Below are 15,818 nucleotides of genomic sequence, written 5' to 3'. Positions count from 1 at the left end.
GTAAGACTACTTTTTAAGAAATCAGACACCCCCTTATAGATCACTTCACTTGAAGATATAGCAGTGCTGCAACCAAATTAACTCTTTCTTTGACTCATGTTCTAAAAACTACTATATAGATATTCTACTTTGCCTTGATGTTTCATGTAAAAGGGAAGCCGTAGAACCCTTTAATATACTCCCGACCACCAAACATGTTGAGCTTTTAGAAAGGAGAAACATCAGAGGATGAAAAGGGAGCACAGGAGTTTTAATTTGGGTCTTAATTTGGACCATCTCAGACCTGTCTCCCTAGAAAGAATATGCCTCTACCCAGTGCCCATTTAATTCAGGCAGCCTAAGCTGATGATCAGTGTTTATTTGGGCTTTGTTTGTAATCCTAGAATGATGGTAGAAAAATGTGCTGTGCCAATAATGTATGGTGCACCCCATAAAAATAATGAATGGACATCCTATCCTACCCCTGTCAAGAGAGATGATTCTAATTTAACCACAAGAAGCAATATGCTGAAAAGTTTAGAGAATTGGGAATGCTACTAATTGTAGTATTTGGCCTCTGCCACTGCTGGCAATTCATACATTATTGAAATACATAGTACTATACGTTGAGTTGCACAGATTAAATCTTCTCTCTTGTCCATCCCATTAATAACAGAGGCAATTAGCCATGTGGAAGCACACAGATCTTTAATAAATAATAATTAATAAAAACGAATCTTGAATTTTCACTGGACTTGCCCATGTGGACTGTCAAAACAATGCAAATGCTACACCAGTACATCTAATAAGTAAACAGGCATTGTATACAGATTTAACTTTACATCGGATGTATAATGATCCCCTTTTGTTTCTATAGGCATATGCAGGCAGGCTCCACGACTTAAGCCCTTATAACTCTCTGGCCATATAAATGCACCTTACAGAAGACACGCACTGTTCTGTGCTTTGTTTTAAACTATACACGGCACTGATATTTTCCATAAGGCTCTGTCTTGTAGAAAACAAAGGGAAAACAAAATCAATATTGCAGGCTTGACGATCAATACATTTCATCCATCTTATTATTTTTATTTATTTGTTATTAAACATTTGCTCTATCTTTCCTGTATGATGTGTGCCAATAAAGAACTAGATACACACGTCCCTTTTCTGTTGTGTGTATCTGTGTGAGTGTGCGTGTGTGTCTCCCTGTAACCTACAGCCGTACCTGTGTGTACACGATCTATCGGTCACTATCCTCGCTGTCAGACAGCTATCTCCCTTTCTAAGCCACTTAGCGTTCCTTTCAGCACCCCGGACAGCTCCGGTACAACTGCTCATTCATTTCTGTCAATCCGAGAACGTGACGAGACAGCAGAACCAATACCAGAACACATTGTTCTCTGAAAAGCCAAATAGAACCCCTCCAATTATTTTAATAAGAGGCGGGACTCACTTATCTCTCACCTCCTCCATAGAACAGGCCGCTCACATTGCGTTGTAGCTGAATCTTTAAAGGAGGGGTGTAAAAAAAAAAAGAGGTAAAGAGGAGCAAAGGGAAGGGAAGTGCCAGATAGGCTGTAAGCATCTTGTGGGGTGTTGTGTATACCGTGCATCTTGGAGTGCGTTCAGTTAAAGCGCCCGGTGCTGTGGCACTGGCATCTCTGTAGGCTGATCGAAGATCTTCAGGACTTCATAGACACAAGGACGCTCTAAGCTTCCCAAATTCACAGTGACGTTGTGCATTCTTAGCAGTGCTATGGAACAGGAGAAATATTTGCCAGAGCTGATGGCAGAGAAGGATAGCCTGGATCCATCTTTTGTTCATGCTATGCGCCTCTTGGCTGAAGGTAAGGATCCTCCACGTTAACCTGTGGTTGTAGTCATTAGTAGCGTTTCAATCATATATAGTGCGTTTAGCCAGGGATAGATGCCCTGTCCCTTTCAGGGTGCCTGTGGCAAGGTGAGAAGATCTCCCAGAGTACAGGAATCTTCAGCAATGATATACATATGTGTCAAATTCTGTGCATTAACAGATCGGTATTGATATAGAAATCACAGCGAACACAGAAGTTCCCAGCATTATCAAACAGCCTATGCAAACATACAACATCAACAACACTAAATATAAATAAAGGAAACTGTTAGTTTTTGAAAGTAATGCATGTGTTTCCTTGTATTTGCCTCTATAGGAAAAAAATATTTAAAGTATAAAGTTGAAGGCTTCCTTTTATAGTGGTTTGCCTAAATCCTAACAACCCATGTAATAAATATTCATTTTCAGTTTTTGCATTTGATTCAAATTTGGCATAAAGCATTCTTCACAGGTGATTGCTGTATGTGTCAGTCATGCTTCCTTTTAGTTTCTACTTCTGGTCCGAAAGCTTGCTTTGATTTGAATACAATTATTTCCATTGTGGTTTCAGCTCTGGCAAATTGCTAAACATCTATTGGAAATGATTACTTTCTTGTTTTACCATATGCTACTTTTCACTAGGAGAATGCGCTTGGATTCATTTCTGTTTTATATTTGACATTGAATGCACTTTATCAACCTGAAAATAGTTCAGTATGAGATTTTAAGTCAACAAGACTTTTGAGAACATCTGTCATGCTGCAGCCTATAAAAGAGAAATTAGATATATTTGTTAGCTTGTACTTTTGCAGAATCATAGCGTAATGCATCCATTTAATTATTTAACCATAGTGATGCCAGGAGCACCATATTCCATATGCTTTGGAATACTGCAACTGTTATATTTCACTATAAAAATATTTCTTTGTGTAGGTGCTTCACTAGTATAATGAATACCATGCAACAATGTTTATATAAATATATAATTCTATGGACCTAATTCCTGTTGTGGAGGTTGACAAAAATCATGCAGTGCGATCTCTTTCCAGCAGGGGGAGCATGTGTTATTTGTAGATATTGCATATACTTTATAGTCTATCTAAACAGGGGTATTATTCTTAACACAAATAAAACACCAACACTGCAACGAATAATGGAATAAGCCATGTAATATATACATAATTTGATACCTATGATTTGAATACCTATGCTAATTTTTTTGTTTTTACATTTTTAGTAAAAGTATTATTACAATATTGTACGGATGCATAACAAGTAATAGAGTGTCTTCTAATTAGTGGAGCCAGGTCTATATTTTTTCAATTATTTGTACTGCTTACAAAAGCAGAGCTGTAATTTGGATACATCACAGATGCCTTCACAAGTAAAGGTTGCTGAATCATAGAAGAACAAAGACTGCAATATGTATAACAAAGATAGGCATGATTTCATTTTCAACAGTAGTGCTGGGTTTAGTGAAAACTGTGTTGATTTTGCCTTCTTTAACGCTTGGCAAAGTAGACAAAAGCACAGGCAACACAGATTTTCAAAATACTGAAATGTTGTGTCACTCTGGTGACCTGTGTTTCACTGGTACAACTGCAGTCTGCATTATTCACAATAAATGACAAGCAGCTCTCATATGATTGCTAATGAGGGTAATATTTAGAATGAATGCAATATGTTGTATTTTTGTCATGCTGGCTCTTCAGTTCAGTTGCATATAATATAGCTTGTAAGTAATATTAGAGGCATTCGCAAGCATTTGTTTCACTCAACAAATAGCAACTAAAATGCAAAAATCTCTGCGTAGGACACTTGAGCTATAATGTTCTTGTGTCGCCATGTATGTGAAAACCTTAAAGTAGTAACAGTTGCCACTGTATATATATTGAACCATCATGAAAAAAATTACATTGTGTCATGATCAATGTTATAACTTCTAATGCCCATTAGCAATAAGCAAACTTTGCAAGGGTCACATCTGCACAATGTTCTTTTTTTCAAGCTGAAGGAAAACAAATAGGATGTATACCATGTAATATATATATAGTTCAATGTATAGTTCAATTATAGTATATAGTTCAATTTATTATGGTACTTCATCCATATAGCTTTTATATTTGTGTTCATTGTATATTAACCAAATATTGACCCGACATATCTTTATTTTTCTGGCTTTTCGTGCACTGGAAGAAAAGAGTTATATAGTACTGTTTTTACAGTTGTAAAATTTTCACCAGTTGAAGAGAATAGGTTTTAGTGGGACAAGTATAAACAAGAATGTTTCTGTCCTTTCAATTATATATATGAAGCAGAGCAGTGCAGCATAGCGGTCATTATTTTTGTTTTTGTATTTTTGTCTTTTCTGTCTTGATTGGCTTCTGTAATAGGTAGCTATCCAGATTTTGATTAACTTCAGCTGCCATGGCTAGTCAGGGACTCGCACAGTTCATGGAATTCATATTTGAGTTACTGCTTGAGGGCTACATGTTGACTACTCACTGGTTTAGATTAGATTTTGTTTTTAGCTCTACATCAAGGCAGATTATCTTTTCAGAGCTATGTTAACTCCAAAGGAATATTTTGGACTAGAGACCTAAATTCCAATATATACAATTCAATAACATACTTTTTGTTGCCAAATTAATATGATAAATACAAAACTTTTGTTAACAATATAACAGTGAACTGTATCATGTATCCATATGCAGAACTACATAGATATCCTACTATAAAATCAAATAATTAAGGGTTAGACTATTTAGTTTATAGAATAGTCTAAGGCAGCAGAAAACCGAATAAAAACCATCCCCAATTTTTAGGCCAGCTTGATGGCCAGCAGATGCTACTTATAAAACCATAGTCAAGAATGAACATAGCTACTGTTATACTACATAGGGGTGGGAAGGAATGCATCAGTGCTACAAATGCTCAGATAAATAGAGAAATACCATTCTACTTGTTCCCAGGCTGGGAAATATCCTAGTCCTGACTCTAAAACATGACTGTATCTTGGAGGTAAACACCTAAAAACCCAATTCTCAGGTTGTTGCTGAATTATATGCTATATACTTTTGCATTTTGTTGTGATGCAGGATCAGTAGATGAAATGTGCAGCCTCAAATCATGATTGTGGCTACATATTCAAAGTAACAAACAAAGTCAGATTACTTAAAATGTTTTACATCAGACTACATGATTTATTGTAGACCGATAGCACCCTTAGTTATACTTAAATAATATGTAGATCACCTTTTCGGATATCAACTTTTAGAAAAATTAAATTTAAATACAATAAAAAAGTTATCTTGAAAATTGAAAATAAAATGACTGATGCTAAGACTACATGCACATTACATACTGGTTAATTTTCACGGAATACTTTCTTTTTGGATATTTTTTGCTGAACAACATTTATTAACTTCGCTAAACAAATCAAGTCTTTATGAAGTTATTCTTGGTAATCTCCTGTTGTTTGTAATAGAATTGCAGCCACCCACATATCCGCTTGCTTGCAGAGTATCTGATGCATTTATTATCATCTTTATTTATTTCGTAATTACATGTGTTCATTAATACTGTTCAATAATTTTTTGTTCAACTGTTCCATAATATAGGCACTAAAAGAACATTGTTATAAGTCTACATTTTCCCACGCAAATCTTCCACCAAATTTATGTTAATATAAAGAGGAGTACTGTTGAATGATCCAAAGGAAAATTAACTGGTATTTTCTAGCTTGGTTAAAGTACAGAAGACTATCACCTAAAAGAGCCCTGAACTTCCTATTGTATTTTACTTTCTTCCCAAGTTCTTTGTCATCTTCCCTAACTTTACATTCTCATTATACCCATACCTTCATATTGATTGTACACAACATTATTCTTAAGAATTTGTATGGAGACATAGAGGAGTGCATTCACAGTCAAGCTCAAAAAACTATAGCATGAGTACTTTCTTAACAATTGATTGATGTCAATGGCCTAGCTTGTGGCTCTCCTCTACATTTTACAGTTTTTTGCAGGGTGGGTTTTGAATAAGAAACAGTTTTTCAGCGGACACTGTGTAGCATGGTTACTTTGTTTGGTGGATGGAATTACATTAATGTACCTTATTATGCAGCTCCAGAGTGCACTAAATTTCACTTGACTCAATTGAAAAAATTTTATGGACTGCCTAACAGGAGCCAGTTACTCTTTGTTTCGTTCACTAGAAAAGTAAAGTCTAAAAGAAAAAAAATGTGGTGGGAGATTGCAGAAGTATGTGGAATGCAACAGAGACCCGAGTAGGTTAGAATGCATAAAGTCCCAAGTCCCAATTTATGTAATTGGTGATAATGTTATAGTGGTAAACAAAGTAAACAAAACTTTGAATGAATGATCACTTGATGCAATTGATTATTGTATTTAAACAATTTTGGAAAAAGTGAAAATTAACATTTTAAAATTGCGAGAGGATCTTGTTCTATTTAAAGACACAAAGGCGTTTTTTGAACAGGAGAAAATAGCAGTGAGAAAATATAATAGGATTGAAGACATGACAGAAAGAAAACAATTTTTTACATGATAAACAAGATTATGTCAATTTTACAGTGTATAATTTGAAGAATCTATACAAGGTATACAATCTATACAAAAGACATCCATTAAAAAAGTTTAGATCTAAGATTCCATGCATGTTTTGAGACAATTGGATCAGGTTAAATGGGAACATCAGCATAGTTGGCTAACGCTTGATATTTATTATTTGTATTTGTTTCTATACCAAATGACCTATGTATGAAAGTGCTTTCCTTTATTTGTTCTTTTGGATTTTTTTATGTATTCAGTAGATATTTAATGTTCGATGTTTCTATCTCCAGTGGCAAGGTACAGCCATTGTGTTGTTTTATGAGGTTGTGGGAGCAGGGGCACATATTTGGGCATAGAAATCCATTTAGTGATAAGGTGGTGGTCTCATGTCGACAATTTTTGGATGGTTTGTTGGTCATATGGTAAGGAGACCTAAATTTAATTTAATCTTTATTTTAAACTTTAATTCATCAAATCATATTTTTGGAATTGAAATTGGAATAAATTCAACACATTATAGGGATAATATGATTCTACAGGCCCAGTCTAGCCCATCCTAAACACACTTTCACGCAATTCCCAAGGGGGGATTGATCCAAATGAGATACAGTTGCTCTGCAGTAGAGGCGTATGACAAAAAGGCAGAAAAGGTTAAAATTAAACTCCTTAATATAGAAACCATCTCAAAGGGGTATGTAATGGCTAGGAAGCTGGATATAAGGGTATTGGTATCTGATAAGACGAATAAATAGAATAAAATGGACAATAGACTAGTTTTTGAATCCCAGTTTAATAAGCAATCAAATAAAATAAATGACATTATTAAGTAGCATCTCCCAGTGATGATATTTATAAAATATTTCTTGAACAAAAGGTAGATAATGGGGTTGCTGTTGTCTTCAAGTTATTTTTCTACAAAAGACAGAAACAGAGTGAAACTTGGTTTCATTGTAAAAATACTTTGAAATGTGTTGGTAGATGTAAGTATTGTGATTTTGTTCTTAAAATTCATGTATACACAAAACATAATTCCCTATAGCTTAATTTAATAATTGCAATACAACTTATGTAGTTTTTTGATTACTTGCATAAAGTGCTATACATAAAATGTATGATAAACTAAAAGACCTTTAATGGAGCATTTTAGGGGACATTTAGATGATATTGAGAGTGGTGAACAAAAGTCCCCAATCAATAGACATTTTCAACAATGTGGAGGATGTGAGTTTAAATTCTTTACTTTTCAGGGTATAGGAAAAATTAAAATAGAAGAAAAAGGAGACCTTATCATTATTATTACCATTTACTTATATAGTGCCAACAAATTCTGCAGTGGTTTGTTAAAGAGCATAAGAAGGGAAGTTACAGACAAAATTAGACAACAATATTCAGACTAAAACATGAAGTAGAGGGCCCTGCTACCAAGCTTACAATCTAGACGTAATGGGAACATGGGACACATAAGGTGAATGAAGAAGAAAAATATAAACAAATTATGGGATTGGGAACCTGTGATGGATGAGTGAGTCACAGCAAAGTTTTAAGCCTGATGATTCCAGCGACATAGAGTATAGTGACTGAAATAATCAATAGACAGCCAATAATTTTGAATAAAAGGGGGTTTCCAGTGGTTAGATGCAATTTTAAGTTACACCATCTGATCTTCTTTATAGGTTTAGTTCATCACATCACCTATATAGCATATTAATTAGGGGATGGGGGGGGCATTAAACAGTCTGAGTTGAGTTGCTGAGGGAGGGTGTGTCTGGATTTATACCTGTGAGGATAACTGTAAGGACGAGAGGAATTATATCCATGAAAGAAAGTGGGAGTTTTAAATGTGGTACATTTCAAACAGTTACAAATCCGAGGTAATTAGGATGCAGGGAAATGTAGAGATATATGAGCTAAAGTCCTAAATGTGTTTCAGGTTGTATACCTCAGCAACAGGTTTTGAAGGCTCTCTGAGTTGTTTCGCTGGGGTAAGGTGTGTCTCGAGTGATGTCAATGACCATACAATTAATAAAGTAAATGAAAGAGCTACTTATTGGACGATTTTACTAAGGAACATGTATTAAAGACTGACTCAGTTGAGTTGCTGAGGGGAGGTGTGTCTGGATTGATGTCTGTGACCATATAATTAATAAAGTAAATAAAAGAGCAACCTATTTGATTATTTTACTCTGGACACAATGTTACCTAAAGGGTTAAATACAGAGTGGAAAGTATATCACTTTTTGAATTAAAATAAAATAAAAGCAAATAAATTAATATTATTAAACAATACAAAACAATAGGTTTAGCTATTTTTTTTCTCCCTGATTTGTAAAGCTTATGGTAGTAGAGTTAATAAACCTAAGTCTTTATTCTTTACTGTTCCCTCAACAGTTGCAATTATAATTTAAGTGATTAACAGTATGTTAAAAAAAAAAAGTATTGTGTAGCAATTTAAATTAAATTATCATGTTAGATCGTGAATGCACCTTACTTCTTCTGGAGGTTTAATGCCCCATTAGTACAGTTATCTATTTTTTGTTTTTAAACTGTTTTTGTGCTATCTGACACAGAGCATTATGTTGAATTCATATTTATGGGTTAACATATATGACCCCCCAGGTTCAGCAGGGGTTAATGTAATTAGGCTTTTCACAATAAAGGGTCAGTGCCAGTCAGGATGAAATGCATACGGTGTCTACATTTGCTTTGTATTCCCTTCACTGTGCGAATCGTTAAGGAATTATAATAAACATGAACCTTTTATGCACCATATTGGCTCGATAATAGGCACCCTTAAAGTTATTTTTAAAGAAAAAATACACATTAGTGGAATGGTAAAACGGTATTTTACCTAATGAACAGGAATACATTTATTTTAACATTTTTGGTATCTGTTATGCAGTTAGTCAGCATATGTTATATACAAACAGAAAGTTGGGAAACCAAAACCCATTTTAAGGTTTCCCCCTTAATTCATAATGCACCTTACTTATAGATGTGCCCCTCTGATCCCCAGATATGCCACTCTGCCCCCCAGATATGCCACTCTGCCCCCAGATATGCTTTATGCCCCTCTAGATATTCCATTCAGCTCCCCAGATATGCTTTATGCCCCCTGATATGCTTTATGCCCCCCCCCCCAGACTTACCAATGCATCTCCAGACTCCCTGGTGTCTAGCGGGGGCAGCCAGTGAACATGCAATGCGTGTAGACAACCTCTGCCGTTGCTCGCCACTTCTGCCGGAGCTCCTATGCAGGCGCTCCGTCATAGAAGCCTCGGCAGAAGTGCGGGCAGCAGCGGAGGTTGTCTGCGTGCATCGCACAGACGTTCACTGGCTGCCAGAGTGGAGGATACAGGTCTTGCGCAGCGCTGCGGGAAATCCTCCTCTCTGGCAGACAGGGAACGTATGCGCAATCCACTCGGACAACCTCCACTGCTGCCGGCGCTTCCGTTGGGGCTTCTATGGTGGAGCACCAGAAGGTAATTTAACGCTGGTGCTCTTTCATAGAAGCCCCGGCAGAAGGGGGGTGGTCTGCATCGCACAGACGTCCACTGGCTGCCAGAGAGGAGCAGTGCTGCGGGGGACCTGGATCCTAACCCTGCTACTAGCCCGCGCTAGACTATAGGTGCAGAACGGTGTACTTTTTTCACACCACTCTAAATGTTTAAGTGCTTAAATAACATCTAGTACAACAGCTTTTATTTTTGTATTTCAGTACATTTTTTATATTAACAATGAAATATATTGTTAGAGTTGAGAAATATAAATTGAGAGAACATGTAAAAGCCACTGTACATGAAACTTGTCCATTATTATGTATTGTAGCTCCTGTTTCTGATTGCAAGAGATGTAGCAAAACCCAAACAATTCATATACAAATAATACAATCACAAACATGATCAGTCTAGTAAGAATACAATGGAATATATGTGATTGTATACAAATAATATAATCACATATATTCCACTGTATTCTTACTAGACTGATCATGTTTACATTCTCAAATATTGCACCAAGGTATTTATTCAGGCATAAATAAAAAAGCAGTTTGGAACATCATAAATATATATATATATATATTAGTTAATTACAATATGTGAATTCAAGAGAATGTGCAGTAGGTATAATTTGGCTTAATCTATGTATTGTAAATTTTGTTGAATGCAAGGGGTTGCAAAGTTACTTATGTATTTTAGAGTATTAGTTACTAATAAAAACAATATTGTATATATTACAATAAATAATACATATATTTGTAGCTCTCTAGGGATTTCGGATCAACTTTCCATGAAATAAATCCTTAGAGGACTGTAGAGGACTGTAACACAGGTGCTCACTGGACCAGTACAAGGACATGTGGGCTCTTGACCAGGCTACTGGTCAGAAGGATCTTCAGTATTCTACTGTAATAGTACATGTATGCCAGTAACATATACTGAGGTGCACTAGCTAGCAGAAGAGAATAATAAATACAAGTGTAAAGTAGGCCAATTTGTGCTAGTTTAGTCACTACCAAAATTTACAGATCCATACTATATTAAGTGGACAGAGCCACTCTCGGCACACACACCGTTCTGTTTATTTTTGGTTAGATAGTTCACTAGACCATCATTGGGAGGTATATATATAGATTGAAATTCTCTGTTTAAGAACCATACTGGAATGTTTAGCCTGCAATTAACTGTCCCCCTTAATAGCTGATGTCAGATGAACAGGGAATGAATTACATTGTACATATTCATGCAATTCAATTGATACAAATATGGCACATACAATTCATACCTAAAAATATGGCTGCTAAACAAATATCTATAATGTGAGCGACATGAGAAACAAATGATCCTAAGGTAGAACTAAAAGGTTATTAAATGTGATAGACAAACATAAGACAAAGTTTTAATACAGATCGGTATATGCTGCACTGCTTTCACAAATATAACATTAGTTTGTGCAATGGGTGGTTGGGGGGTAAGTAGGAAGGAGCTTCATTTTTTGTTCCAAAGGTGCCATGTTCTCTGTATTTAGCCTGAGGTAGTTAACATATGATCACCGAAATAAAATTGAACACCTATAGAGCAGAATATTAGTATTATTTTCAAAATAAGATTGATTATAATAGGCTGATTATATATATTACATAAACATTTGCCAAAGTAATTGTTAAAACATAAAAGTTTGGATCATTTAGAATTTCTCACCTGAATGATTACCATGTGATGCAAAAGAAGTACTGATAGGTTGTTGCCATAAAAATGGAAAAAGCCTCCATTGCTTATGTGAATAAACCTTAAAATTTAATTATGTAATAAAAGATCTGCTAAGGTTTAGTTGGTTAACATACTAGATTGCACGTAGAGTGCATTTAAAATTTTGTCTAAGTAGAACATTTTGTTGTGTATTGTAATGTCTTATTGTACAATTATGTTCTATGATGTGATATATGATAATTCAAGTAGTGTTATATAAGCGTATATATAGATATATAATGCACTCATGCCCCATTTCCATTCATGTTTGATTGTTTAATTGTGCATTCTTTATACATGAACTATAACACACAATCCTCTTTAAAAAAAACAAAAAACCTTATATCATTGGCAATAGGCTAAGCATACAGATGGATAGTTATTAATGGATTAATTCTCTGTTGGCTGCAGCTAGATCATTAAACTGCTGCCTGGTGATGAGTTTTTAGATTCTGAAGACATCATTAATAAAAACTGCTGCTCTCCAAATGTACAGCAGATAAAGTAATGTGTAAACTAAACTGAATAAACTAACAATTACAATGCTTCTGCTCAAAGCCAACACAGCAAGAGATACTTTTTTATTTTTTCATGTGTAGTTTTAGGGAAATTGCGCAATTTACTATAATTACTAAAGTGCTATAATAATACATTATATGATATTAAAAACAATTCGGACAAGTTTTCTGTTTCGTTTCTCGTGCATTCATTTTCGTACAAGGAATTTAATTTCCTGCCCTTTCAGTTCGGACGACATTCGAATGGCTTTTTCAATTCGGAAACAAAATTTACTTTCTCACACTCCTGTTCTTTGATGTTTTCTCGTATTCTCTTATTCTCTAAATCATACTGTCCCACACTCTTTCTCAATGCCTCCCTATCTTCCCTGCCCGTTATCTTCTGTGCCCACCACTCTTCCGTGTCCCTGCAGCTCTGCTTCTTCTCTTGGCTCTTCTTGTTCTTCTGGCTTTCATTTTCTTTCTTCACTAACTTCTCCTGCAGGTCCAGGCGCTATATTAATTAGCATCAAAATACCTAGAGATAAGATGAGAAAAATAATATATCTGTTTTATATGACATGAGGAACCATCTTGCAGCTTCCCATAATTATGTCAATGAAAAAATATGAGACTGGAGAACACAAGACTATTATGACACATATTGCAATTATATAAAAATGGGGAAAGTTTCTGTAGGGGAACAACTTTACATAGACCCTCTATCATGTGTTGCCACTTCAGATGTGATACATGATACATTTCTCATCTGTTGTTTTCATTTCATTGGGATTTCTCAGCAGTCTGGCAAATCACTGTACAGGTGTTAAAATCTGTTATTATGTTTCTGCAAATAATGGTAGAGCCACTTCAATAGGTGCTGGAAACTATTCATGTTTTGGATTTGGACATATCTATACTTTTTTATGCATTCTCACAATTAGTTCATTGTTGGTCATCAGCATTCAAAGGGACATTTTAAAGTCCCAAAACAAAATACAGAATAAGTTATCATATATCAACAAAATATGCTGACACTGAAGAGGGGAATTTTGAAGTATTTACTTGATCATTGATACAAGTTTCATCATGGAAAAGTATGATAAATTATTTTAGTTAACATAACTGCACCTAGTTATCAAAATGCAAAAAAAAATACACAGGCTGCACATACTACACCTTTTTATGAACTCTAGGAAGCCACATACATTAAAAACTAAAAAGGACGGCATTCCCATCTACAAAATTAGTTTTACAGCGAGTGTTCCACAGAGGAACAGATACAGCATATCTTATTCTTCTGTATGGGAAAATGTTGTGTACACACTCATCTGTATTTTATATCACCAAGTGGTCACATGTGAAATTGCAAGTAAAATATGGCTGCTTGTACACAATTCTGAAATCAAAAGCCTGATAGAGGCAAAGCTTTCTGGATGGTTAAAGAACTGTGACATTCTGTATACAGACTGGCTTCCAAAACCAGTAGTGTCCCCCCAGTACCAGACTGGAGATTAAAATTAGTTTTGGCACTTTAAGGTCAGTGGCTGATAAAATTATATACATGCGACAGCCTGCTGGGAATAAAAGCCACATATAACGCTCTTACATTTGACCGGGCATTCACATCTTCCATTTGGGGGAAAGGGTGTGCTTAGAAACTCAACTGTTTTGCAAAAGTGCTCTGAGAGGCCTGGTTCACATAGAAGTGGATGAAGAAATAAGACACGGGTAGAAGCAGGCGAAGAAAGAAAACAGAAGAACAACAAGATGAAAGAGAAAAAGTGAAGCTGTGGGAAAGGAGACAGGGACACAGAAGTGGTTGGTTTTTAATAAAACATTAAATATGTAATACATGTTTAATGTAGTTATTATAATTGCATATATTTTTGTTTCCCTACTCTCTGAGCAGGTTGATTTTATCCCCCCCACACACACTCACACACAGACATTGTGCACAGAATTAGTAGTGAATATGGGTCCCAGGAGTACCCTGTTTTAAATTATTTATTTAAAAACATTATTGGTATTCCAGGGGTTTCATTTAAAAAAAAATTTCAGGCGAGGACATTCAAGTTCTGATTGAAACTTTTAGAGAATTTGTTTTGTGAGTTTTAACATGCAAGGGCATTCAACCTCTTCTGAGTATGGTCAGTTTAGTTAACCCTTAACTAGACTAAGCACTCAACTTCTTAGTGAATGAATGAAGCATTGAGTTGAAATCTCCACCTTTGCTTCAGAATTGTGGAAACATATAAGCTAGGATTAAGCCCTTTTGTGGAATTGTTGAGGTCAAATTCATTGGTTTTACACAGCTTCATCTATGGACCAGTTGGGGAGGTCACATATCTTTATCATAACTGTCCTATTTCCACTATTGCATTCTGTCTTAACATCATTTTCCCCCGTGTGAGGGAGGTCCTGTGACGGCTGGGAGAGCTACCTTGACCAGACCTAGGACAGCAACCCATATAAATACACCATTTTCTCATTGAAGGGGCCCAGGAGACACTAAAACACCTACTTATCCTGATATTGAATATTGCGATTCCATTTACTGCTATTGCAACTTGTATTTTTTTATATTTGTTGTGGACAACTCTTTTTAGTACACATATTAAACTGTAAATCAAGGGAGTATGCCACAGATTTTATGTGTCTCATTTTATTTATAAAGAACATCGAAGATATGGATGCTGATGATCATTCCTCTATTATGAGAATCTATGGGGAAAGTAACATCTTTCAGATCACAGTAGTTTTAATAAAATTGGTAGGTTAAAGCACTACTATGTTAAAATTCTTCATGAAACAGTAGGGCATTGAGTATCCAGATTAAAGTCACACATTTTAGACAGTGACCTCTTTTATGGCCTTTAAAAATGTAAAGCGTATTCATTTTTCTGATCTACATTGCTGTGTACAGTAAGGGTTTAAATGAGAAACCTATGTTGTCTGCTTCTTTCATCTTTGCTGAACTAGGAAGTGGTAGATCTCCTGAAGATGATTTGCAGTACAGTGAGCTGGCAAGTTCTTCCAAATTATAAATAGAAAAGAGTGGAAACGGTTATATGTGTTTAAGAAGTTATTGTGGTACAAAAAAAGATAGTGAGGGCTGCCTTAACAGAAGTGCAACTAATCCACAGGCAAAACTGTCACTACCTTAAGTTAATACAGTTTCCACCAGTTAATCAATGTTTACCTGCTATGACTATTGATTTTTTATTATATTAAAAGCAGAAGAATATATCATGTAAACTGTAATATTACATGTAACATGCTATGTAATTCATATTTAAGTGGTATAAATCTTGTTACAGGCTAAATTATTTTTATAGTTTCGAAATAATGATGACAAACTTGACGGTAAACTTATATTGTAAAATAAAAATAAGGTTTTCACTTATCTATCACACTAAAACGATATATTAGTGAGATGTGAGAAATTTGTGTGCATTGTGCATGAAATCAGGTTTAATATATTCCTCCTGGAAGTCCATAATATGACCTTTTTGGATGTTCCATAGTGATCGATATGCTAGAAGAAGCTAACAAGTTCTTATGTTATTGCATTACTGAATGCCTTAGTCATAAACCCTTAGGGGGCCGTTCAAAGGATAGTCACCGGCAGGCCCGGACTGGCCAATCGAGCACACCGGGCATTTTC

General features: G+C 35.3%; 1 protein-coding gene across 3 annotated transcripts in view; it reads left to right on the top strand.

Moving 5' to 3' along the window:
* Nucleotides 1–1,738: 1,738 nt before the first annotated feature.
* The window catches only part of LOC149302367 (KH domain-containing, RNA-binding, signal transduction-associated protein 2-like), a 154,332-nt gene continuing 140,252 nt past the window's right edge, over nt 1,739–15,818 (top strand). For all 3 annotated transcript variants that reach the window (XM_089482595.1, XM_089482594.1, XM_089482593.1), the window contains exon 1: nt 1,739–1,829. In XM_089482595.1, coding sequence (XP_089338721.1) covers nt 1,739–1,829 — 91 coding nt within the window. The remainder of the gene's footprint in view (nt 1,830–15,818) is intronic.

Source organism: Sceloporus occidentalis, unplaced genomic scaffold (assembly GCF_023333645.1).
Source record: "Sceloporus occidentalis isolate IW3139 unplaced genomic scaffold, rSceOcc1.0.p SCAF_19, whole genome shotgun sequence".
Classification (NCBI taxonomy): Eukaryota; Metazoa; Chordata; class Lepidosauria; order Squamata; family Phrynosomatidae; genus Sceloporus; species Sceloporus occidentalis.
The sequence above is the reverse complement of the archived record's forward strand: the minus strand, read 5'-3'. Positions and strand labels throughout refer to the sequence as shown.